This window comes from Antrostomus carolinensis, unplaced genomic scaffold (assembly GCF_000700745.2).
Source record: "Antrostomus carolinensis isolate BGI_N321 unplaced genomic scaffold, ASM70074v2 scaffold33574, whole genome shotgun sequence".
Lineage (NCBI taxonomy): Eukaryota > Metazoa > Chordata > Aves > Caprimulgiformes > Caprimulgidae > Antrostomus > Antrostomus carolinensis.
Genome location: NW_010313401.1, coordinates 31,468 through 58,839, shown reverse-complemented (window position 1 = coordinate 58,839; position 27,372 = coordinate 31,468). Strand labels below are relative to the sequence as shown.

The 27,372-nt window shown below is 40.9% G+C and overlaps 1 protein-coding gene across 1 annotated transcript; it reads left to right on the top strand.

The window, feature by feature from the left end:
• On the top strand, window positions 1-27,290 carry NRDC (nardilysin convertase). Its single transcript, XM_010167354.1, has 31 exons — window positions 1-206; window positions 2,163-2,484; window positions 2,677-2,758; window positions 3,402-3,555; window positions 5,305-5,378; window positions 6,860-6,955; window positions 7,899-8,021; window positions 9,483-9,540; window positions 10,577-10,650; window positions 10,840-10,909; window positions 11,310-11,387; window positions 11,815-11,935; window positions 12,014-12,072; window positions 12,677-12,731; window positions 15,113-15,217; window positions 15,494-15,617; window positions 16,151-16,237; window positions 16,833-16,952; window positions 17,695-17,746; window positions 18,639-18,789; window positions 20,086-20,213; window positions 20,563-20,725; window positions 21,993-22,024; window positions 22,327-22,465; window positions 23,277-23,324; window positions 23,673-23,725; window positions 24,349-24,432; window positions 26,001-26,091; window positions 26,375-26,491; window positions 26,715-26,804; window positions 27,075-27,290. Exons 1-31 carry the CDS (start codon window positions 1-3, stop codon window positions 27,267-27,269), a joined length of 3,351 nt encoding a protein of 1,116 aa, XP_010165656.1. The 3' UTR covers window positions 27,270-27,290.
• Window positions 27,291-27,372: the final 82 nt, after the last annotated feature.

Below are 27,372 nucleotides of genomic sequence, written 5' to 3'. Positions count from 1 at the left end.
ATGTGGAAAGGATCAGCAGGAGCTGCTGGATACACCTGGCTGAACAGCTCCATGGCAAATCCTCTCCTGGACGACCAGCACTGTTCTGTTCTTGGCTCTCCGTGGCTGGCTGTTGCTCACTGGGAAGCTGATGACAACCTGAAGAAGACAGTTTTATACAGAGGTGAAGATGATGATGGTTGTGCTGGAAGCCATGCTGTAGCAGTGTTGGCTTGTCACTTTCTGGGGCTCTTGCTCTCAGCTTTCCTGGGGCTGAAGTGCCCAGCCTGTCTGTTACAGGACCCTGTGTGCGTTCGGCAGTGCTGCCGCTGCACAGCACGATGGGTGTATAGGATACAAACAGGCTTCCACAATGCATGGATGATTAACTTTGTACCCAGACACTAGCACGCATCTAGCACTCTCTGTACCTCCTGTGGTTAGTCATAGCATCTCTTCAAGTTATACACTATGTGGTGTAGTTTAAAAGAATAAAAATGCGCTTGTGCCTTTTTAATTGGAACAAATTTGTACTGCAGCGAGCAAAACAGGTGTGGTAGTGATCATGAAACCCTGGCCCAGAGTAAGTGCTATCAATTCCTGTTGGATGAGTGGTCATAATTCATAAACTTAACACAACCATTAAAAAATTTATCTTCAGCTTTTTTTCATAGACTTGGTAGTCCAAGGAGTGTGGTTTTTCTTTTGTCTAAGAACTGCTTAACTCTTGTCACAAGACTCCCTTTACTCCAAATACATCCCCAATAAGTTCAACTGGGAGAGAAGTACTCTGAGTAATTTGTTTCCCAGCTGCTCTGTGGTTTGCAGATCCATAGCAGGTGGCCTGCAGCTCTAGTAAAAAGTTAAACTTACACTGACTCCATGTTTTGAATTGAATATTGATAATAACGTGTGCTTTTATTGCTGGGAAGCATTAGAATTGCATAATGATAGCCATGAATTAAACATGCAAGAAACTTCTTGTGAGAAACTTTGGGAACTGTGGAGTTGGAAGACACCGAATGTGCCTTTCATTTTTCTTTTGGGTACTTACCATGTAGCTTGAACTGGAAATTGCTTTGAAATTTCTGCTACTGAATCATGACAGTGGGCACACTGCAAAGTTCTGATCTGGTATGAACTTGCTGTGTAGCTCACATTTTTCTGAGGGTGGGATGTGACCATGAGTTCATTTTATACCAGCAGGTTTTTTTGCTGGGTACCACCCATCTATATCACTCCAGTTCTTAGGTTGGATCAAGTATTTTCTGTGTCCAGAGTTCCTTCCTTTCTGCAGCTCAAGCTCCTGGAGAAGGTGCTCTGGCTTATTTGATAAATTGTGGGTGTTCCTGAACTGATGTGGAACTAACACTGCTGAGAGATCGTGTAGCACAAAGCATTGGTGTTTGCAGACCTCAGCCTGGGAAGTTGTACGATGGTGCTAGACAGAGGGCTTGTGGTTTTGGGGTTTTTTATTTATGTATATGTACACACATATAAAAAAATTCTATATATGTACATACACATATGTATGTATGCACAGAGAGAGAGAGAACTCTGTGTGCATTGCTCCTTGGTAGCAACCCAGCCAAATCAGTGTGACTTACTCAGCCTTCAGAGGAGATCTGTCCTTTTTAACACATGCATGCTTTGGCTGTGGACCCCATTTAATAGCAAGCATTGATAAAATAAAATAAAATAGAGTCTCTGGGGCCTATTTAGAGGCAGTGACCAAGATCTTAATTCTGACATATGTTTTCAAGAGCCTGAGAAGCATAACAAGTTATGGAAGTTTGGGTTTGCCTATTCTGAGTACCTGAAGTTTTCTCTGAGTGGGTGCTAGTAGCTTAAATATTTCACAGAGAGAGGAATAAAATCCCAGATCAGTGTCCCTGACCTTATGGGGAGAAGGGCTTCTGCTACTGCCTTGAATTGCTTTTTTTTCTTATTCTTATAGCTTAGATATATAATATAGTTGGATATTCTGCTATAGTTGAATAGCAGAAGAGTGTTTTTACTTTCTCGCTATAAAACTGCTCACCTTCTTAGCTACCATTAGATTTTCATTAGGAAATCTTAGTTGAAGAGCACAAAGCTATTGGGGGAAATACAGAAGTTTTTATGATTTTGAAAATTCAGATGAGAGAAATGAATGTATTCATTGCAAATAATTATTCTTTTAGGTATATCAAACTGCAAAATGGCTTATGTGCACTTTTGATTTCGGATTTGAATTACTTGGATGGTGCCCCAGCTGCTTTATCTTCAGAGGAGGAGGAAGACAACAATGATGATGAATCTGAAGAGGAGAGTGATGAAGATGATGACTCTGGAGCTGAGATTGAAGATGGTAGAGAAGGTTTTGATGAGGAGGACTGTGATGAGGAGGATGAGGGTGAGGACAACGAAGGAGATAATGATGATTTCAATGATGCTGATGACAGTGAATTAGAAGAGCTAGCTGAAAAGGAAGAGACAAGAAAGAGAGGCTGTACAGAAAAGCAGGTATGTACTTAAAGCTGTAGGGTGAAAAAAATATATAGCGAGTGTTCTTGTGCTCTGAAACCTTGTGATTAGGCATTCAGACTAGACCTTCTTTTTATTGTGCCTGTCCTGATTGATTTATCTTATACGTCTGTCATTTTTCTGAAGTGTTTCTTGAAGCAGCTTTTACTGAGAGTGTTGTATTTTCCCTAGTCTGCAGCAGCCCTCTGCATTGCTGTTGGCAGCTTCTCTGATCCCGAAGATCTGCCTGGATTAGCACACTTCTTGGAACATAGTATGTATCTGCTCCTGTTTCATTTTCTCCAGCTTCAGTGCAAAATGAGTGAATTTTAGCTCCAAATTTCCCTGGTGTTGTAGTATCATTTCCTATTTCAGCTGTCCCAGAATTTATTTTCATTAGTTAAATAAATTTGTGATTTTTATAAAAATACTGACTTAGTAAGGAACTCTTAATATGGGCAAAGGCATCTCATACCCTTTCGCAGGCTGTGCATTAATGTATATTAACATTATTTCTTATCCATTAAACGTGGGGGAAGCATGTTACCTGTGGCTTTATAAACTAGGCTGGAGCTGCAGAGCTTGATTGCTAGTAAAGGATGATGAAGCAGTAATACAGGCACAGAAACCACATGAAGTTTCTGACCAAATGTATCTCAAAATACTACTCTTGACTGATAAAGGCCATGCATGCCTAGAAAGACACCGTTATCTCCAGTCTGTTTGGGCCTTCTGCTGAAGGCAGACAACACTAATTATTGGGCAGATTACACAGTCTCTTGCTGTTTAGTAGGTAGCCTCTGCGTGTGAGCTGTGGGTCAGCTGTGGGTAACACTGTGCTGAAGAGGGGTTGCTAGAGCTGCAACTGATGTCATCAAATTCCTGTCATCTTGGTAATTTACTGATTTTTGTTGCAGTGGTTTTCATGGGCAGTTTGAAGTACCCAGATGAGAACGGGTTTGATGCGTTTCTGAAGAAACACGGGGGCAGTGACAATGCTTCAACTGACTGTGAGCGGACAGTCTTCCAGTTTGATGTGCAGAGGAAGTACTTCAAAGAAGCACTGGACAGGTAACTCCATATACATGGTGACTGGGTGTTAACCAGTGTTGGTATGTGCCTCGGGAGCTTGGGTGTAGCTGTTCAGCTCTTCATTTTGGGATGATTAAGGCTGTTGTGGAACCTGCACTACAACAGTGGATATTGAATATAAGGAATATTATTTCCTTTTGGGTATATTGCTGTTTTTTTGAAATAGTGCTGGTGCAGCCACTGTGTGATTAAGTGGGATCCATGTGCAGGGTTTTGTTTATTGTAGCACCCTTAAACTAATAGCATTGATGGCAGGAGAAACCTTATGCAATGTGACAGTTGTTCAGAGGGGAAGTGCTCCCAGAATCCCAGTGACTCATCCTTTGAAATATCTGTCCTGATAGAGTGGTTTTTAATTTTTTTAATTTTTTTTTCCCCCAAGTCTAATCCCTCATGGTGGGTGGAAGGGCAGCCTTGAAAGTTATGATACAATGTGTGCATCAAAAGGATCCATTTAACTCAATCCAGGTTATTCAGTGAAGTATGAATCTTTCACCAGAAAGTATTTAACTTCCTCTTTTGTGCTGTTGGGACAACAGTTCCACCAGTTCTGTGGTCTCATTCAGTGAGAGGGAATTACTTGTTCACAGGGGCATGGCAGCTGAGTATTCTTGATGCTGTGAAATATCTCAGGAGCATAGACTCCACTGTGAACTTACTTTAATCAAAATACACTCCTGTGACGATGCCAAGAACAAGTATTTACACATTTTACCAAGTATCGCCTAAATTTTACTTCACTGAACCAAATTTAGCTTTCATTTGCAGACTAGTCCAGCTTTTTTAGATGCTTGGAAGTGTGAAAGAATCAAAAAGTATAATGGCAATCTGTCACAACAGCTCACTTAGTGGAGGGAAAACACAGAAATTGGGGATTCTGTAGAACAGCATCTCATACAAAGAAGATAAATGGATGCTGCTGCTGATTTCTGCTCATTCAAGCACTTGTGTATCTAAAGAAATTATAAGACATCACCTTTTAGTAGTCTTTAGTTTAATGGGTCCTGTAGCCATAGAACTCTGTCAGCAGTGTATTGCTGTTAACCTTTCTTCAACCAGTTCAATGCATCATTAAAAAAACCAAATAAAATAGAAATATTAGATTATCTGTCAGCCGTCTGCAGAGTCTCCATTCACTGCAGATCTATCCCTTCCCATTGCTCTGCTCTCTATGGGTACAGGAGAAGAGATGTATCTGCATGGCAACACTGACTTTTATAGTAGATAATAAAATTGTCATGGATGTAAAAACTTATGTTTCAAGACATAAATCAACAATTTGTTGCCTGGAGTTAGGAAGAAACTTTCCCTACGGTCATGTTGTTCCTAATGAACGACCGAGGATTTCCTCTGAAGCATCTGATACTGGCCCCTGTTAGAGCCAGGAACCAGACTAGATAGATCATCTGTCTAATCTGATGTGATCATTTTTAGGATGTAGAGGCAGGTGATCCTGCACCCATTAGTGTCAGATCCAACTGTATCCAGCCAATTCATTCCCACTGTATGGAGCAGGGAGGCCCTGCCCTTTGGTTTTTGATGGTGTCACAAAACTGGCTTTTATCTTTCCTTAAGGTGACATAGTCAAGAATTATATGATTTGTAGCAAGACAGGCAAAAAGTAAACTAAGCATAAACTAAAATATTAGATGTTGGATTTAATTGCTGGGTTTTTGCCCTACCTTAATAGACACTGAAGAAAAGTATATGAATTTTTCTGTTTCATAGGTGGGCACAATTCTTTATTCACCCGCTAATGATCAGGGATGCAATAGACCGAGAAGTCGAGGCTGTAGACAGTGGTAAGTAAGAGTATCTTTTCCTCTGTGTTTTAGCCTTAAAGAAACAGATCTTCTTAAAGAAACAAGACCTATTTTGTAACACTATTTATTGGTTTTTATTTTGGACTATCCTCCTGAGCACTTCAGTCAAGTTCACCTAGCTTGACAGAGAGATTAAACTCTTTAAGTTTCATGGATATCAATGATGGCTGTTAGAGGAGAAAGACTGAATGTAGTGCCATCACTGCGAGAGTTTACCATCTCATTTCTTGAATTAGAAATTGATAATTTTAGGTGGTTTGGCAGTAGCTGGCAGGGCAATTACATGAGCATGTGGATGCTCTCCAGTGAACAACATGCCTGCGGCTCCAGCCTACCCCCAGTGCTCTCTCCAGTTCTGTGTGGAGTTAATACAGCAAGTTGAGGTGATTGTACTTGTGTCCTTATTCTGTCACCTTAATAACTACAAAGTCACTTCACAGAAGGAAATTGAACCAGGCATAGGAGTGAAGTATTCACTTGATTTTTCTAATATGTAATGAAAACCTCCAGACTGCCTATAAAACTTCACCGTTTTAGAAAAAAAAAAGAAGTTATTGGCAGATACACCAACTGGTTCAAATATTTATTCCAGGTCATCTTCTTCATCTGTCTTCTGGCAAGGAAAACTGGGCAATTTGATCTTGGAATTTAGATAAGTGTCAGTATAAACAAGGACCTGTCTTTGAGTTAAGGTGTGGTTTCTTCAACAGCTTAAGTCTGTTTACGCCTTCACTAGCACTGCCTTCATCATGCAGATCCACTCCTTCCCTTGTGTTGACGCTGTAGTAATGTGTTAACCAGTAAAATTATGTTAGCTTGATGAACTGACTGCAGAATAACTCAGCCAAAAGAAGTGTTTACAGCTCTGCTGTGCATGTTTTGTATTGCCAGCAAAAACAGGAACAGGAAAATGCGGTTCAAGAGGGTGAATTCTTGATTTTAACAGAATTCCATATTTAGATTAGCGTAAACTGATTATAAAACTGCATTTTTTGAAACTATCTCGCTGAGCTTTCAATTTCTTGTTTCAGTTATTAGGCTAAAAGTTGTTCTGTGTCATATATGGGAGAAGCAGGTTTGTAATTGTTCTCTGGCACTTTCTACAGGGCCTGACTCTGTAGAATATTGATGGCCTCGTGTTCCCATTAAATTTAACAGATTGAGAGCATTCAGACTGGACAGGTTGGGGTTTGCATACTTCCCCTGCTTATCCCCTTCTTCTCAGCAATGAGCTACGTTTTTCCTCTTCTCTTGATTTACATTTATTACTGCTATTAAGTCCTGTTCCTTATCCTATTTCACTACTTCATCGTACATTAAAACAGAACTATTCCAGGCTGCATCTGTGCGGTGTGTCTCCTTTTCAGTTTGGTTGGGGTTTTTGTTTTATTTTGTTTTGTTTTGTGGAAACGTGACCTCAAATTTTGATGTATGCCACTGCAAATTCTTTATACTAACAGAGTATCAACTAGCAAGACCCTCTGATGCAAACAGAAAGGAGATGCTCTTTGGGAGTCTTGCCAGGCCTGGACATCCTATGAAGAAATTTTTTTGGGGTGAGTTCTGAATTTATGTTATAAAGTGGTGATAATACTTAATGCATCTTTTCAGTGGTTAAAAATTTAACATGGGCTATCTTATCACAGCAAACACTAGTCTTGCTCAGAAGTATTAGAGCAATTATTCATTTTACAGTAAAATGTTTGGGAATAAAAACAACTGTCTGCTTCTTAAGATACTTTTCATCCCGGTACTGCTTTTTGTTGATGTCAAAGCCAGGTTGCCCTGGGCATATAATCATGTAGCTTTCTGAGAATGTAAAGGTGGTGCTCTCTGAGTCATCTCTGTCTTGCTTAAGCTTGTTTTTTGATACTTAGATTTCCTGGAAAAAGAAAATATTTCTGGATTTGTGTCTAAGGAGGCTTTTCAAAATTAAATAAATCACTGTTGAACTTGCAGAAGTAGACCTTCACAGTGATGTGAGTGGAGCAGAAGGGAAATTTATCCTTCCTCTCCTGAACAATAGAGAGTCCTAGTTCCCTCAGCTTTGTGATGCTGGTGAGCATGTGAATTGCAGTGTGATGGGTAATAGAGTTAGGCAGCTTTGAAATGTAGGTAATTTTTCTAAAGTTCTGTAGTGACATGTACTGAATATCATATTTTCCCCTCTTTTTCCCTCCCCTGTTCTGCAAGTTCCATTGGTGAGGGAACAGCTGGCGACACATAATGAGCTGTGCAGTACATGATCCGATAATGCAGGAGGTGTCTGTCCTCCCTTGTCATAGAAGTGCCAACTGTCCTTATAATAGGAACTAGAAATTGGAAGATATTAAATTTCAGTTAACATTCCTTTAACTCCAGGGTTTCTAGGATTTCTAAGTATTTTTAATGTGCTTACCATGACTAGACTTGGTGCCAGGGGAGAAAAAGAAATTCTCTGTATATCTGGTCCTGACATAACCAGTGTCTTGATAATGAACCACCTTTTGATGTTTATAGGTAATGCAGATACACTCAAACATGAGCCTAAAATGAATAATATTGATACCTACACCAGACTGAGGGACTTCTGGCAGCGCCATTACTCTGCTCACTATATGACTTTAGTCGTCCAATCCAAAGGTAACGTCAGTTGTTCCTTAAAAACAGGCTCATTGCTGCTGTTGGTGTAGGGCTTTTAGCACCAGTTCAACTGCAGCCCGGGCTGCATTAGTGGATTTTCCAGACCTGCAGGAAGTATTTATATGTAGATTTTAGCCTGGTTTCCACTTCTTGAGAAACTTTTAACTGAAACTCTTGAATGGGTTCCAGAGTAAAACAAAATGTTAAAATCTGAAAGATACATTTAAAAAAGAATCTTATAGGAATGTAGAGTCAGACCACTTAAGTGACCTAATGTTGCTGATTTCTCTGCCATCAACAGGGAACCTCCACAGAAAATGCTGGGGAGACTGAGACTGGGTCTCCAAGTTGTCTTGTTCTGTTTGCGGCTCTTTCAAAGAGATCTTAAAATAAAATACATTTTTCTAGGAAGAATAGAGATTCTAAGTTTTTTTCCCCATAGGCTGAAAAATCCTCTTCAAATGGAATTGAGTTTCATATTAGCAAGGAACTTCAGACCTATGGGTTGTTTCTGCTGAGAATAAACAAGACATGTCTCAAGAAGTTAAGCATGTAGTAGAGACCTGTGCTGGAAATAAATAGTTGTGCGCATTCAAGTTAGGCTTGTGCTTAGGGGCTTGTTGAATGCTAAAACTGATTGCAATTCCCATCTATAAAATGGAGATGGCAACAATAGAGGTGGCAATTCTTTTCTTCTCCTGTGCTTTTCTTTTCTGTCTAGACTGTAAAATTCTCAGGGCATTAAATGCCCCTTGAGTAATTGTTTATGTAGTGATGGGCTGTAATGTTTCTTGGGGTGACTGGGAAGAAAAGCATGAGGACTGATAGCCAGCCAGGTCTACTTTGTATTTCTATCTCTGTTAAAACAAAAGAAACTGGGAGTCCCACCCCCTCCTCCCTACCCCGCATTTTTTTTGGTGTTGTTTAGCATGTACTGCATCAGTTTGGGGATACAGAATGCTCACTTAAATAAGCAATCTCCAATTGGTCATTTTAAAAAAAATTACACTTCTGGTTCTTGACACATTTCTTTCAGGAAAGAGGATGAGAAGAAATTCTTAGTGCTGTAGGACCGTGCTCAGGTGTGAAAACTGCTGCCTGTGTTCTGGACATAGAGGGATGGAGTGAGTCTAGCAAGTACTGGTGGTTTTGTAGGTCTCTAAGTTGGTGATTCCTTTTCACAGTCACACCAGGTACTACTGGACTTTAAATCCCAGTTGCATCAGCATGAGATTTCAGCAATACATACCAAACTAGAGCTATGACCAAAGATGTAGTTCTGTGAATATTAAGAATTGGCTCAAACCAACAGCTTTGAAGCTTATCATTTAGAACTTTGCAGTTTTAAAATATACTGACTTGCTGCCTCTTTAAAATAACTGAACTGGTGAGATAAGATAATCTGTGTTAGATCTTCAGGAAATTACATTTGTGCCTTTCTTTTTTTTTTTTCCTTATTAGAAACACTGGATACATTGGAAAAGTGGGTGACAGAAATCTTCTCTGAGATCCCAAATAAGTAAGATGCTTTTGATGCATAAAGGCATTACAAACTATAAAATTATCTGTTCTTAAAATGTCCATTTTTAAAAAACATCCCTTACTGGAGAAACTAAGGAGATGAATATTTGTTAACTAACATTTTTATCCAGAAAAAATAGGTAACTTTGGAAATTAAAGACTGGCATTAGTTGTTTCAGGAAAACTTTGTTTATGCTCAACAATTATTTAGCCTGCAAGCTGCATGGTGCTAACTTGCAGCAGTGTTTGCTTAATATGTACTGATACTTTGATTTTATGATAAATTATTCAAACCTAGATTATCATTTTACATTTCTTATGTTTGCTTTATGTCAAAAATAATTAGCAGCCAAATAAATTAAGACCATATCTTGAATTTAAGTGTCATCCTTAGGGTGGCAACTGGTTAGAACTTGATCTGTTTCTTAATAATTCACTCCAGTGTGCTGTCTAAAAAGGAGGTTCTGCAAAAGCTTTACTAACTTGAAAAGGATTTTATTGCCCTTTTCATTTTCTGCTTTTGCAAGATGTTTATATCTGTGGTGCAGGGAAATGCCGCTTGTCAAAGTCTAATGCCATACAGAGACACATTTGACTCTCATGACCTCCATCCTTCTCATTCTTCCTACCCCAGGAGACAATCTGTCAGGAATCTGTTAGGATTCCGTGAATCCAGGGCCAGCTCAGGAAGCTGTTTACTGTGCTTGCCTTGCCTTTCCTTTCCTTTCCCCTGTTACCACAGCAAGCTTTTTATTGTTAGGGCCTTGGAGAGAAGGAGAGGGAAGAGTTGATGTGGTATCTGAATCTTGGGTAATTAACTCTGTTGTGTTAACTCAGAGTGCAAGTGAATGCCAGGTTGCCTTCAGCTTTGGGCTGGGTGGATCCTGGGCTGCACCCTTTGCTAAGGGCCATTTTCTGGTTGTCTGGTGTCCCGCCTCTGTCATGTCAGAGCAGTGGGTGCTTACGTCTTGTCATTATCTCAGTGTAGCCTTTAGTCCTTGCCAGTAACATCACACTTTAATTTTCCTTTTAAGTGGTTTACCCAAACCCAGCTTTGGGCATCTGACTCAGCCTTTTGACACACCAGAATTTCACAAGCTTTACAAGGGTAAGTAAAATAATTTGTTTAAATGTTTTGAATACCTAGCTTCATATTTTCTCTGTGTGATTTGCATACTTTGTAGAATAATTCTGTGTGGTTCTGAATAACTTTTAACCATTCTTTCTGCATTATGTAAAATTTCTTTTCTATGTTTAATCATGTATATTTATATTCAATAAATTTATTTGTGTTCAGTTGTTCCAATCAGGAAAGTTCATTCATTGAGTATCACTTGGGCACTTCCCCCACAAGAACAGTATTACAGGTACGATGGTGCTGTATTTTACTTCTACCATGTTTATGTTGTGAATAATTTATTGACTTTCACAACAAACCAAATAATTTTATTTATCCGTGTTACAGATTAATTTGGTTCAGCTAGGGGAACGTTTTTTAAATGAATTAAACTGATGCAGATGTGGCTCCTTTTATAAATTGAGTGGAATTGGTACACAGCTGATTTAGCATCGTTCCTCACTGACTCAGATCAGTCATTATGTTCTCAACTCCCACATTTTTAGCTTATTATCCTAATGCTGCCTGAAAATGCAAAACCTGTGAAGAAACAGACAGTGTATATTTTAAGTCATTTGTCTAATGATTTGAGTTCTTTCTGTGAAACATATTACCTCCTGGCATTTAATCTCCATCATATTTTCTTTTAGGGTGAAGCCTCTTCATTATATTTCCTGGTTGGTGGGACATGAAGGCAAAGGCAGTGTTCTTTCCTTCCTTAGGAAAAAGTAGGTATTTTTTAAGCATAGTTATTAAATGCTTTGCTGTCATTAAAATGAAAGCAAACTCTATTTTTTGTATATATATTTTCTATACATACAAAAGAAGGCCAAGTCTACCTATTTTTATCAGTGTGTTGTAGTGATACTCTTTAAACTGATGATAGACCCAATTAAGAAATAAGTAGGTTTTGGTCTGTGATCCATAGATCAGCAGTATCTGTGACTGATCTTTAAGAGATCTGCAGAAGGTCACTTAACTTTTTCACTGTCTTTCTTGAATTCTTTATCCTGAGGTTTACATCTTTATGTTGTAAAGTTGTAAACTGTAAATGAATTGAAAGCCACTGAAGGAAAGCTATGATATGCTAAGTGTAACTTAAGCTCAAATAAAGCTGAAATGAGTAATTAATAAGTACCTCTTACTCTTCCCTAGATTTTGGGCTCTTGCATTATATGGAGGAAATGGTGAGACAGGATTTGAACAGAATTCCACTTACTCCATCTTCAGCATTTCTGTGACTTTAACTGATGAAGGTTACAAGCACTTTTATGAGGTGTGGTTTACTGCAACTTGATTTTCTTAATGTTTTCCTAATGTCTGGAAAAATTAATCTGCTCCTTTCTGTCTACAGGTGGCCCATGTTGTATTTCAGTATGTGAAGATGCTGCAGAAAAGAGGGCCAGATAAAAGGCAAGTGTTGCTACTACATCAGATATTTGTGAGATTGTCCTTCTCCATTAGCCTTTTATTTGTACTGTTTGCACTTTTTGTGGAGTTACTAGAGCATAAACAGTGAGTCAGTAGTAAAGTTTGTCTGTGTGGGAAATATATCAGTTTAAAAAATAATTAAAATTAATTTGCTAAATGTTTGTGCTTGTTTCTTCGTGCTTTTAGTTAGATTTATTGTGATCAGATTTCTAATTTTAATAAGCTGAACTAGTGTAGATGTAAGGTGCAGTTTTGGGTTTATTTAAATAAATTTGCTGAGCCAAACATGTGAAGTCAGGACTGTGGTGTTGTGGTGTTCTAACCTTTATGTTAATTTGGTATCAGATTTTGACTCTTTGTAGTTAAGTCTCTTTCTCTTCAAAAAAGAGCAGAACTCTCTGCCAATTGAGAAATGCCATTTTGGATGGAAGGGAATTAAATATTGGCTTCTATGTCTTGTAGGTGAATTAATCACTGAACTCACCCTTGATGCCTTTCATAGAAGACTGCTTTTTTTCTGATTATCAATAAATGTTGTGGAATAATGGAAGAAATCCACTTTTATTCTCTTCTCCCTCCTTTACAGAATATGGGAAGAAATACAGAAGATTGAAGCTAATGAATTTCACTACCAGGAACAGGTATTCATCCACTGTTTTGTATTCATATAGGTAAACCATAAAAATGATTTATTTTTAATTTTGAAACACACTTTCAAAGTTCTATTTAACCAGAAATAGATTATGCACTTAATAAGGCTGTATTTTGCTGAAAGAATTTGTACTCTAGGCAGAGAAATATTGTGACTTTTTCTTTATCAGGAAATGAGCAGAATTAAGTGTTACTTTTTTTTCATTCTCTACCTGGTAGGTAGGTCCTTTTTCAATTTTAATCATTAGGCCCTTCTGTGTGAAGTTCTGTGCCCATTAATAGTGCTCTGTAAATTGTTCAGGGCTTTTCAGTATTTGTGCCTAATTTCACTGTTTTTAAGCTCTTTTGGCACTGCTGATTTCTGGGAATAGAAAAGCAGTGTTGTGTGAAAGTTGTGGCTTGCTGGTGACCTGGCCTCACAGAGGCTGGGGTGCTCATGACCCCCTTGTCTGCTGTTAAAACATCACAGTTAAATGTGGTTTTGTGTCAAGTCCTCCTTGGCTTACTGAAATAACAATTAGCAAAAATCTTACTTGTTTTTATTAAAGGTAAAGAAAAAGAAGGGAACACAATTTGGATAATGTGAGAAGCCTCACTGAGTTGGCTTTCTTACTCTCACTGTGTTTAGCCATGTGAGGTAACTTGGTTTTTTTGAATGGCACTGAAATTTCCTTTGGGGGAAACAGATCCATATACTACATATATGGCTTGAAAGCATCACTGAAGTTTGTTGGTTTCTTTAAGGTACACAGATGCAGGAAGGAGAAAAAAAAATAGGAAATATTGAAAGTGGAGGTTTTTTTCTTTCCAGATGTTCCAAGTATTTTTAGACACTCTTTAAGACCCGCCAGCGTGCTGTGAGCATCAGGATGGCAGCAGTGTCGTTTTTAGCAAATCCTTGCATCTGTAGCTCTGCCTTCAAAATAGCATATGGAGAATATTGAGTGTCTTGAGTGCCCTTTGAAGGGCAGAAGTGGTATTTGCAAGTGATACAGGCAGCAAGAACTGCTGCCAACAACCCCAAGTGATAGATAAGAGAGCGGTGGATTTCCTTGGTAGGAACAAGCTTACACTGATTTACAGGTGCATTTTTTAAAATGCCACATGTTGGTTTTTGTAGTGGAATACAGCTATTAGAATTTGTTAGCAAAGTTCAGCTATTACAGGATTGCAACAAGGTGTCTTCTCCTAACAAAAGCTTTCCCCAGAACAGTAGACAAGAACTAAAAATCTGTGAAAGGTGGCTATTTAGTATATTGGACATAACAGGAAGGAATGAATGTTGCCCTACATACAATTTTATGATTCTGTCCTTAATCATTCCCAACAGAGGTTGCCCAGTTGGAAGTTTGATTTCTTCATCAAAGTGTAGCTATTTAGTACTGAAAAGTTCTTATTAGTCTTCTTGGTTCTTTTTAGTACTCCCAGCTAGAATTTTATGTTCCCCAGAACTTTTACTGCTCTAACAGACTGTGTACTTCCCAGTGTCAAGCCAGGTGGAACAGAAAATGCTCAAATTTACACTGGGCTCATACCTGCTGTTGGGAGTCCTGCCTTTTTGGCCAGCTGATTGTGCACCTGGTTGTGCATCGTAAGGACAGAAGAATGACTTAGCCATGGCACCCCACTCTTCCGGTTGATGGGATAAGCAGTTATATGCCCCAAGAGAGGTTTAATGTTTCCTCAGGTATCTTAAGAAATTCTTGGTCATGTTTTCCACTACATTTAGAAGACACAGACGTGTCAAACTCCCCTGTGTTCAGGAGAACTGTGGTCTGTGTCTGGATCCAGAATCTACAGTATGATGCTGGCTGGTTCAAAAAGACCCAAAAGCACCCAGTAAGAAGCTCTCCACTAGGCAGTCGTACACCATTAAAAGGCAGTCTATACTTTCCTGTCCAAATAGGAAAACCTTTTCCTCCTCAAGTTGTACATCATGGCAGAGAACTTAGGAGAGGAGCAGAATCAGAGATATGCAGGAGCAGCAGTTCCTTGGCTTGTTCTTTGCAGGTTCCAGATCACGAAATCTTCAGTTGCAGGACTCTGCTTGTGTTCCCTGGAGGCAAGGAGTGCATTTTACTGGGTCTTTAACTTATTAGGTTTAATGACTGTAAACTGCATGCTAAAGGTTTCTTCTACAAAGATGATATGTCTGAAATTTCTGGATTCTCAGAGGAGTCTTGAGCATTAGATATGGTTATGAAATATATTCTTTTAATAACTGAAACTAAATGCTGTAACAAGCACAGCATGCAACTCGTGCTCAGCATACCTGACCAGTCAAGTTCTTCTCAGAACAGAAAACTGATATTTTAGTTTTCTGATTATGTGAAAAATAGGTTTGTTTATTTGTTTATTTATTTGCTTGCAGACAGATCCAGTAGACTATGTGGAAAGCCTTTGTGAGAACATGCAGTTGTTTCAGAAGGAGGATTTTCTGACAGGAGACCAGCTCTTGTTTGAATACAAGCCTGAGGTAAATATTGTTTGAACTCTGATTACACGTTTTGATGTAAGGAAAATATGGGCATATGGTATAATATAGGCACATATATAGGCATTTATCATTAGGCATAATACAGGCACAGGTTTTGTATTAATTGAAACACTTCTTATATTCAGAAAGCAAGTCTCCTTTTTTAAAAGTAAGCTTGTTATGTCTTGTTCTTCCTGTGTTCATACTGCAAAGTCTTTGCTGGGTCAGGCAGAGCCAGAGTTGCATTTGAACTGAAGTATTTTCTTGAACTTGCAGATCATTGCTGATGCCCTTAACCAGCTCAGTCCTCAGAGAGCCAACCTTGTTTTGCTGTCTGCTGCCAATGAAGGCCAGTGTCATCTAAAAGAGAGGTGGTTTGGAACACAATACAGCGTGGAAGGTAAAACAACAGCAGAAACTTAGGGAATGTCTGATTCGTGCAGTAGAGATACTGAAAGGGTGACAACACAAAATACAACCACAGGAAAGTAGGGAAATTAATCCTCAATGCTAAACTGACCTTATCATTAGTCAAATACTCTGTCCTACTCAGTAGTTGTTCTTTGTTTGGTATCTGTTGATTCCCACTCCCAGTTTACAGTATTTTAGGAGGCGGGGATCCCAGCAAGCCCTCTGTTTGGTTGCTGTTCAAGTCCTGAGCAGGGAAAAGAACACAAACAATGAAGGACAGGGTGTGTTGGTAGCTGGATTATTAATGCAGACAGGCTTGATTTACTTTTTAATAGGACTCCTGCACCAGGGGAGTTCATAGAAAGGGAATTAGAAAGAGTCTTGATGAACCAGGTGACATGAAGAAACTCCTGTTGTACTGCAGATCTTCATGGAGATAGCTAAGAGATGAGATGACTGGTCTAGGAAATAGGATAACATTACCTTCTTGTTGAACTAAATGTATTTCATGATTTTTAATAGATATTGACAAATACTGGAGTGATTTATGGGCCAGTGACTTTGAGTTGAATCAGGATTTACACCTTCCAGAAGAAAACAAATACATAGGTAAGGCACCTGAGCATGAGCGAAATCTTCCCCCAGTAATTTATTTGAGAATTTTCTGTGGTTTAGTAACAATCTTAATTTTCATCTGCACATCGGCCTGTTTTTGAAAATTAAAAAATATGGGAGCTCTCTTCACCTGAATTTACTTAATATTCTTTTATTTACAAGAACTGAGTTTTTCTAAGATGTAAAATTATGGATCATGTAGCCATAGCAGAGTGGGCCTCACACAATCAGTGGGAGTTCTGGACATCCTAGAAGAGCAATTTTATTTACTTAATCCTGCTGATTTTGAAAGCATCTAAATACCATCTGGCTTTGTTGCCAAAACCAAATGAAAATAAACCCATAACTTGTATCCTGGATGCAGTGCAACATCACCATTTCTGCACTGCTTCTGAGCCACTATTCTGGTGTGGAACTGAAAAATAAATGTTCTTTGGGTCCAGGAAAGCATTATCACATACAATTTAGCAAACTGGCAGAGGGGAAAATGTATTTTGTTGTTAATTTTGAAGACTTTTGTGCATGTAGCCTGACTATGTCTGTGAAACCCACTAACTTCTGGTTTTGATTTCGCTTTTCTTTTTGTTAGCCACTGACTTTGCTTTGAAAGTTGCTGACTGCCCTGAGACAGAATATCCAGTCAAAACACTAAGCACACAGCAAGGCTGTCTCTGGTACAGAAAGGATGATAAATTCAAAATCCCAAAAGGTAAATGCCTTAGGACTTTCCAGAGAGTAGGAAGCCCTTGTTTTTACCAGCTGAAATTTATTTGAAGGCAAATAACCCATGATAGTGTTCACCATTTAAAGTCAGTGTTTACTGTCAGCTCTTCCATGGTCCTTTTGATGTGTTTATTAGCTACAATAAAAGAGAAGCAGGTAAAGGTACCTTGCAACAAAGAAATCCTGCTGATACCTCAGTTTAAAAAGTGGAATCACTGAAATACACTGATTTCTGAATGTCTTACCATGGACAGAATTTGGCAGACAGAATATGATACTGAGACAAGGGATTGGAAATGCAGGAACACATGAATTAGAAGAGACTATAGTCTTCTTTAGAAAAAAAGAAAAATATAACCTGGATCTGAGACAAATGTGGAAAATATATTACTGCTTTCAAGCAGAATGTCACAGTTTTTAATGTCTGTTAATCAGATGATTTGTGGAGTTTTCTTTTTTATTTATATTGGTCACATCATGTCAGTATTCTGCAAAGCACAGCTTTGTATTTTTTATTATTTGGTATTTTTAAGGGAAGTTTTTTGAGTGAAAAAGAGAAGACATTTGATGATGACTTGATATAAGCAAAAATGTATTCTTATAGCTGCATGACCATTTTCATTCGACTCAGACTGTGACAAAAGAATAACCCAATGGAAATTTGTTTGACTTTAGAAAGCTGTTGCTTTTTATACAATTGGTCATTTAAGTTTCTCTTTCCCCACCAGGTTATGTTCGTTTCCATCTGATCTCTCCATTGATACAGCAGTCTGCAGAGAAGTAAGGATTATATTATTCATACTTACCTTGCAGAGTAGCTAAATCCTTGTACCTAGTGAAAAACTATGAAGAGAGATTAATTTTAAACTAGAATAGAATAAGGCTTCCCTTTCTCATGTACTTACACTTTCCTCCTGGCTCTATCTGCAGTTTGATCAGAGTGGTTCTGCAGCAGGTCAGTTGCTGTAGCAGCTGCATAGGAGTTCCATGGTGTGTTATTCCCCAGTGCAAGTTTGGGAAAAATTGGTTTAACAGCAGCTAAGTCTGCTGAGACCTGCACAAGTAATGTTTTGGGGAAGCCTTTATAAATCTGTTTTCATCAGGGCTTTGTTAGTTTGAACTTCGAATTGGAATGCAGGCAGTAACAAAAATCTGAGAGCACAGACTGTAATTTCCACGTTGTGTAGCCTGGTTTGCTGTAGCTTATTATTTTTTTTTTATCTTGATAGACAAATAATCATCTCATTACTCAAGTCTTCAGCGTAACTTGAGTTCATCCATCCCCTATTCCTTTACACAAAGTATACTAATCTCATTTTCTGTGATTGTTCAATGTTTTGAGCATTAGTGTGTTACAGTGTGCATTCCTACCTTGAAGAAATCTTAAATTATGAGAAGCTGGAATCTTACTCGTTGCAAAAAGTAGTTGAATGTTAAAATAATTGTTAAGTAGTGTCGTGTGCTTTCTAGACAAAGGGAGACTTGCATCCTGTATTTCCAGGTTTTGTATCTTGTTGAAAATTTCATTTTGAATCTCATTTTACTGAAGTATTCATTTCTGTTGGAGAACTTCTTGCGTGTGCCATCAAACTCATCGGGCTTGATTTTTGTCTTTCTTCAACTCCTTCCTTTTTTTCTTTCTTTTTACCTCCCTGCCCTTCTCTCCATCCAGCATAGTTTTGTTCGATACATTTGTAAACATCCTTTCCCACAATCTTGGTGAACCAGCTTATGAAGCAGACGTCGCTCAGTTGGAATACAAGCTGGTGGCTGGAGAGCATGGCTTAGTCATTCGAGTGAAAGGATTCAATCATAAACTACCTGTAAGTACTGCTCATCTTCTCACTGCTTCTGTGCCTGCTGCTTTTCAGTGTCTGTGCCTTTTCTCCTGGCAGCTGGAGCTTTGAGTGTTTAGATGGAGTATTTGAAACTGGAGAATTTGTGTCTCTGTTCAGATATAGGATAGATAATCCTAGGTTGCCCAAGGAAGTTGTAGATGCCCCCTCCCTGGAAGTGTTTAAGGCCAGGCTGGATGAGGCTTTGAGCAACCTGGTCTAGTGGAAGGTGTCCCTGCTGATGGCAGGGGGGTTGGAACTGGATGATCTTTGAGGTCCTTTCCAATCCAAACCATTCTATGATTCTATGATAATGCAGCATATGCTTTTTCATGTGCTTAGGAATATAAAGATGTAGTTTTATTCACTTAAATTAGCTCAAATTACTGGCCTTAGGCTGACTTAAGAGAAATCTTTCTTCATTAAGACTTTAAAAGCTTTTCCTTTAAAAAACGCTGTTAGTCTCCTGTGTCCATTTAGAGTGTTGCTGCCTCTCCATCTGTAAGCCAAGGATGTTTGCATGCTGCCTGGAGAAGCGTGTCTGAAAACAGCTTTTGTTTACAACTTGACTTTGGAAATAAAGCTTCTGAACATACTCAGTTTGGGTGCAGTTCTTCTTTGTTGGGTTGCTAAGAGCTTACCTTGGGAGGATCGGGGATCCCTGCTCCCATTCTCTAAACACTGGCTGTGTAAGACATGGCAAGCACAAACAGAGAGGACACAGTGATCCAAGAGGAGAGAACCACCAAGATTCCTTAGACTTTCATTGCAAGAGCTTGACTGGAGCTTTAACAAGACTGTCAGTCATCTGTCAGGCTCGTTGATGTGAGGTTTAACATAAAAGCCAGAGGTGCAAATAGCATGGTCTGAATATTCTTTTTTAATCATGAATGTTGCTCTGTTGTGATGTCATTGTGCTGGTCAGCTCTAAAAGGAAAAACTGCAACATCTAATCCAGAAATGTTGGAGTTACGAGCTGGGTTTGTTTCAACAGAATGTAGAAACCCCTGTTGATTTGGAATATTGAGCTTATTTCATTCACTTTCTAAAAACACAGTCTTTTTGAAGCTGTAATTTGGAATAGAGTTACTTAGTGAAGAACATCTAACAGAACTGAGGAATGTGCTTTAGTCACCCTGCACGTCTCTTATGTTGACCAAATCATTATGGTTTTAAAATTATTATTATTATATAGGATTAAGCTTAAATTAGTTCTTTTTTATTTAAAAAAATAAAACAAAACAATCAAAACCAAACCCTGACTTAAAAGTGTTTTCTTTACAGCTTCTATTTCAGCTCATCATCGATTACTTGTCTGACTTCAGCTTTACTCCAGCAGTTTTTGAAATGATAACAGAGCAGCTGAAGAAAACATACTTCAACATCCTCATCAAACCCGAGACTCTGGCCAAGTGAGTTCTGGGGGAGGGCAAGAAGTGGCTGCACAGTAAGTGCTGAGGTTGAGCTGAAGAGCTCAGGAATCACAGCAGTTTGCTGGTGGAGGCTTGCTCCAGGGTTTGCTTGTGGTTTAGAGAGCTCAAGCAGCTCTGCAACCCACATACCAAACATGTGGGTCAGACTGGACAGCCAGGTCGCTGCTGTTGGATGCAACCTGTAGCCAGGTGCTGAGGGAGGGCACACGGCAGTGCTCCTGGGGACCATCTTCCTGTCTCTGGTATGACCCTGAGTCAGAAATGGGATCTCTTACATGAAGCAGCTCATGAAACAGCCTGTGGTTTTGTTTTCTTCCTTGCGTTGCAGGGATGTGCGTCTCCTGATTTTGGAGCACGGCAGGTGGTCCATGATAGATAAATACCAGACGCTGATGAACGGCCTTTCCATTGAGTCTCTCTCGTCCTTTGTCAAGGCTTTCAAATCACAGCTCTTTGTAGAGGGTCTCGTACAAGGAAACTTCACAAGCAGAGTGAGTACAGCTTCAGCAGCTGACACACTGAAAGTTGTTCTTAGAATGTGCTTTAATACAGTTGCAGGAACTCCAGCACCTTCTTCTGTACTGGCAATCTGGAGGCTCGATGGTGCAGGGTGGCTTCACCTCACAACTCGGGAGCGCTTGTCTAGATGAGGCACTGAGGAGTCCATAGCTGATAATTTGAACAGAGAGGGGTTTTTTTTCAGGAATTTGGATTTAAACTACAGAGAGGAGAAAATGTGGTGGCAGTACACCCATAGCCTGTTGCCCCTGCTGCCCTTGTTTATCATATTGTTTGCTGTATTGATATATTTGATGTTGAGAAATTGCCAGGGTGGTGCCACAGGAGGAAGCTGCCCTCAAAGTACATGGAAATTTGATTGCCTGCGTGGCTTGATCAAACCTGATTGAGGTCTGGTCGTTTTCAGTCTTGTTAAACACCTACAGTATTCATCAAAATGTTCTGCCCTGGGACTGGGTCACACACAGGCCTGTCAGGCTTCTTAAAATAGGGTTGTAAGGGGACTTAACTCCATGTATCCAGCGTCACTGAGTGCCTGTGCGTGGCATGGGAGAGAAACCTTCTGCAATTAGGATTTGTGCCGAGAAGTGTGGCATAGCTGGTGCTGTTTGTCCTCAAACTGTTTGAAGCCTCCTAAAGAAAACGTGCTGATGTCCTTTGGGAGGTCAGATTCTTGTAATGGCAGCTGTCCCCTCCTAAGCTGTGGGACAGAAGGAGGTCGGAACATGTAACTGGGATTTACTAAAAGTCTTCATTCAGGATGGATTGATTGCTGCAGTTTTGGTGTGAGCAAAGCTCCTCTCAGTGTGGCATGTGCAACCCTGTAACTCCTCCATCAGTTTTACTGTTTCTCTTACTTCCCATTTCCTCCACTTAAGCCCAAGAGTCTCCTTCCCAGAGCTCCAACTTCACACACAAGAGAGGGGCCTTATCTCCGCCTGTGTCCACCCTTTGCCCTTGCGATGGCTGATGCTGTGTCTCTGGCTTCTGCATTCTCCTTCTGCAGAAGTTACAGTGCAAGAAGCTGCGTGGAGGCTCTGTTTGCTCTGCCACGTGGTGCAGAGGTGTCCAGAGGGACTTGGGATAAGGCGAGGGGGCAGGGATGTTGGTGGCGCGACAGAGCTCAGCTGGTTTTTGCTCGGGGGACACGTTCTCAAGCGATGGGCTGGGGTGTGTGGCTGTGAACTGGGGTAATAATTCTCTTCTAAATAAACCTTATGTTTATACTTTCTCTCCTAGGAAGCAAAGGATTTTCTGAATTACGTTGTTCAGTGAGTATCTCTGACTCTTCCACCACTCCTCGTGTAGAAACTACAGTTGAGTTGAGATTCTTTTCTGAAGGAAGGGGCCAGGGTGGGAGCGGTGCAGGAATTCTCTCCTCCCCGCCTGGATACAGTGCTGCTGGTGTTTGTGGGAGGTGATGGTTCATCCTGGCAGTTCAACCAGGACATTGTTCTGGTTTGGGGAAGGGGAAATTAACGTCAGACCGAGTGTGTAAATGCCTGCGTGTTGTCCCGGTTTTGGTGAAGATGTGAGCGGGTGTTTGACACTTTGCTGTTTGTGCTCCCCTCAGAAAGCTCCAGTTCTCTCCTCTGGCCCATCCCTGCCCTGTTCAGTTCCGGGTGGTGGATTTGCCAAGTACGCATCTACTCTGTAAGGTGAAAACTCTCAACAAAGGTGATGCCAACTCGGAAGTGACAGTCTATTACCAGGTAACACGTTGGCTCGGTGCGTACTAGCCTGTTCCCTCTGGTAGCTGCTGCTGCTGCTGTGGTTGTACTCATGTCCCAGCCTTGAGAGCTGTCTCTGGCCGGGGACGTTGCAGAGTGTGCACTGAAACCCATGTGAGCACGTGCCCTTGGCCTAAGAGGCTAAACCTGGGTGGGCTCTCGCAGCGTGTGGTGATCACTGAAACCAGCACAGAATCATGGAATTGTTTTGGTTGGAAAACACCTTTAAGATCATTGAGTCCAACCGAAAACCTAAAACTGCCAAGTCCACCTCTAAACCATTTCCCTGAGCACCACATCTACACGTCTTTCAGATACCTCCAGGGATGGTAACTCAGCCACCTCCCTGGGCAGCCTGTTCCAATGCTTGACCACCCTTTTCAGTGAAGAATGAAGAAGTTTTTCCTAATATCCAATCTAAACCTCCCCTGGTACAAGTTGAGGCCATTTCCTCTTGTCCTATCAGTTGTTACTTGGGAGAAGAGACCAACACCCACCTCACTACACCCTCCTTTCAGGTAGTTGTAGAGAACATCTTCCCCTCCCAGCCTGTGCCAGTGCAGGATGCTGGGTTTGTGCCTTGGTGATTTCCTTTCAGTCCTCACCACTTTTCTCGTGGTCCTGGGCTGCCCCCGCCCCCCTGAAGGTCATATTGAGGCCTCCACGGAAAACTTAGTAACTTGTAACTTAGTGCTGCAGTCCAGGCTGAGGTGTGTGCCACCTCTGTCACCTTGGTCTGAACTTTAGCCTTTAACTGCCCGAAATCACCCTAAATTCTTCATTTTCTTTCCAGTCAGGTGCCAGGAACCTAAGGGAATACACCCTTATGGAGCTGCTCGTGGTAAGTTCGTGTTTGTGTCTCCTAACTCTGACCAGAGTGTCTTCCCTGAAAACAGTGCTTGGACTTGAGGCCATGGGGCTAAATGGGACCAAGGGCACAGCCAGCCTGTCTCTATTGCTCACTCTGAACTTCTGAGTGTTTGGGACAGGATCCCCAAACTGCTGCACAGTGGAAGGTGTTCTCTGAGCTACTGACCTCAAAGGCTGAGACCTCTTCTTAGCTCAGTGGGTGGAGCTGGAAAGGCAGCGCTTCCATTTCCACACGTTGCGATCACGGTTCTGCGCGGAGCCCGAGGGGTGGCTGCAGGGAGCGTCACTTCTGCTCTAATGTGTTTGTGCTCCGTTTCAGATGCACATGGAAGAGCCTTGCTTTGACTTCCTGAGAACCAAGCAGACCCTGGGGTGAGTTCACTGCAGAGGACAGCACCTACACACTTGCTTTTGCTGTTCTCTGGTATTTTTACTCTGGAAACCCTCCCAGCACAGTGGCCAATTCCTCAATTATGGTAATGGAAACGGCAGCATAAACACATCAAACCCAAGAGCGGCCGTCAACACAAGCTGCAGCCAAGTTGCTTTTGTGTTGTTAAGAATTACATCTATTACCAGTGTGTTAACTCAGAATTATTCAGCATCAAGTTGTTCCTTCTACTTCCCCAATCAGGTCCCCATTGCCCAGGGCTGTTTTCACAGCAGCTCTGTGGTGTGTAGCAGCCTCCCTCAGAGGCACCCTTCTACCTCAGGAAACTGCAACAAGCTTGTCACAGCCATAGCTCTGTCACTCTGAGGAATTCGTTTGCAGGAACACAAACACAGATACTCTGCCAAGCCTAAAAGGATTTCCTAAAAATGAGGAATCACTCAAGTGCGGTGGTGCAGGAAATAAAGACCACTGAGAATTTATATCTGAGATTTTTCTTTTTAAAGTACCAACACTATTTTAACTTGCAGCATGTTCTGTAAATGACAATTCAGTTCTGCCTGTGGAATCACTTTATTGTTTCCTCCTTTGTTTTGTTTTTAAGCTACCACGTGTACCCTACCTGCAGGAATACTTCTGGGATTCTTGGCTTCTCGGTGACAGTAGCAACCCAGGCAACTAAGTACAAGTAAGTGTGTGCTCCATGGCTCATGTTCACTGCCACTCCCAGGCTTGGGCTGCGGGAGTTGCCCCTGAGCTGCCAGCGCCCATTTCTGGTGACTTTGCTGCCCCATGTCCACCACGTCCTCCTGCCAGAGACTCACGCAGCCAGGCCTGGCTGATGCCCACCAGCTCTGCTCTCCAGCAGAGAGATGTCTCTCATGGCTCTGCCAGCTGGGACTTGAGGAGGTGGCCGGCCGTTCCTCGCTGTGTTGCGCTGTGCAAAGCATCTCTGTCAGTGGCAGCTGTTGCTGCTCTCCTCTGAGTAAGGACTTCAGCACAGGAAGTTTATGGCAACTGGTTTTAGAAAAGTCAAGCTTAACAGGGTGGCCAGTGGACCTTGCATGTATTCAGGCACTGAACATCTGAGCCTGGTGGGATATAGTGAGGTGTCAAATGAACTATGTGGCCATGTTTACATGTCAAATTTTGTGTAAATAAGTGGTGTATTTACATGAGATCCAGCTGAAGAATTACTACTGAGTGAGTTTCACTTAATCTACTTGTTCTGTTAGATCAGGTCCCAGCTGACTTCAGGTTGCTTTTGCTTCAGCTTTTCTGAACCCCTGCTCTCATTTAAGAGTTCACACTTGTTTCAGGCCATGGAGGGTTGTTTGGTTTTTTTCATTCTATGAGGGGAGGTACATAAGAGCCCACAGGGAGTATCAAGAGAGCAGTCCACTGCTGACAGGTGTGACATAGTGACTGAAACACAACACCTAAATAAAGCAATAGCTTTAAACTTCTTAAAACTGCAGCAGTCCTGCCTTGAACAGGGAAAAGCAATCCACAGACAAAGGAAAATATCCCACTGCCCTTCTGAAGCTGTTCTGCCAGGTGAGCTAAATCTGTTGCCAAGTAAATCCCGTATCGCTGTTCTTCTGGCTCAGTTTCAGCCAACAGAACAATATTATGGTTTTGTTCAAAGCTGGGGCTGACTACAGGGATTGGAGCTGCCAAAGCTGAAGGGGTGTGTGAAAAATATGCAACTTCTGAAAAATAATACTGTGTCAGTGAAAGTTTAATTAGCACAGAGTACTGCTGCCTCTGTTTCTTACATTGGGATGACACTTCCGTTACTGAGGTCTGCGTCAGCTGTGAAGGTTTTAATGTTTTTGGAACCTCACAGTCCAGCACATCCCATTATTGTTCTTCCTGTCTTAATCCAGTAGAACAGAACTACTGATGTGCAGGGCTCAGGACTGCAACTGGGGTTTCTGGTAGCGCACACTCAAGCACACGCTGCTCCTGGGTCCATACCACGGCGTGGGTCCCCAACAGCAGCACAGCAGCAACTCCTCATGCTGCTTGGGTATCTGCAGTCCCCGTGAACAGCACTAACCAGAGCCACGAATCCGAGCACTGGTTTTGTTCCCCGATACCAGGGAAGGTAGAAAAGATGGTGTTCACAGGGGAGGAGAGAAGCGAGCCCATCCCAAACATTCCCTCATCATCTGGGGGCTGTTCTGCCACTTTACCCCTCAGTATTGTTTTTTTCTTTTTCCTGCCCGATTTAATTATTTAACTCTCTTTTAGTTCTGAATTGGTTGACGATAAAATCGAGGAGTTTCTTTCTTGCTTTGAAGAGAGAATCAAGCATTTAACTGAAGATGCTTTTAGCACCCAGGTAAAACTTGGATCTTGAAACACGCTTCCTTGAACTGCTAAATAACACATAAACTGGAGGCTTTGGTTCCATTTATCTGGTATATTTCTGAGGACTCAGTTTTAAATCCTGCCTCTCACGCTGTTCTGCAGTCATTCTCTAAACACTTGCTCTCTGGCCATTTACAGTTACATTTGAAAGTAGATGTTAATGTAATTTGGGTTTTAACTTCAGTGAATCTGATGGTAAATTAAGGTAGTTTTAAACCCTTCGAAACTAATTGTTTTGTCTTTTTCAAATACAGGTTACAGCTTTGATAAAACTTAAAGAATGTGAAGATTCCCATCTTGGAGAAGAAGTAGACAGGAACTGGAACGAAGTTGTGACACAGCAGTATCTCTTTGACAGGCTTGCCCGTGAGGTTGGTGGTCCCTTGTTAAACGATGCCAAATGGAACAGGGTTTTAAATGCAAAACATAAATAGGGGGATTTATGCTCCCAGTGCCACACCGATTCTAAAACTACACGCTACTGTAAAAAGTTCTTTTATCTAATGGGATAGAGGCTGTAAAGAAACCACATTTCTGTTTAAAATTACTCGAATCACCACTGTGGTACTTTAACCTCGTTCCTGTGGGTTTCAGATTGAAGCGCTGAAGTCAGTTACAAAATCAGACCTGGTCACCTGGTTCCAAGCTCACAGAAACAACAAGAAGAAAGTGCTCAGCGTACACGTGAGTGTGTGTCAGCTCCATGTTGCCAACCTCACCACTACCCAACTCTGGGTAGGCTCAGAGAGCCCTGTAAGGGTGTGGAGAACAGAGCTCTGTACTCTAAACTTCTAATGTCACAGTTATCAACAGTATGGTTCACATTTCCTACATTTCTAATTATTATTGCAATTTGAATTGTATTTAAGTGTCAGGGCAGATGAACGTTGAATGAGATCTAAATTCTAGATGCTTAGAGCCAAATTATTTTTTTTTTTTGTAACTTTTTTCCAGGTGGTTGGATATGGAAAACATGAAGGGGACTCAGAGGTTACAGCTGTCTCAGAAGTACAAAATTCTTCATCTGGTGAAATACCTCATCTTATTTTCTTGCCCCCGTCTTCTTTGATGACTGTCACTTCCATCAAGGACATCAAAGCCTACACGTCAACTCTGAATGTTCTCCCTTACCATAAAATACTAAAATAAAAACCAACATCTTGCCCTGCAGTGATGTGTAAGACAGATGCTTTCTGCAACACAAACATTACAAACTTATTTTTATTAAAACAGGGCTGTAGTGTTAGCTGCG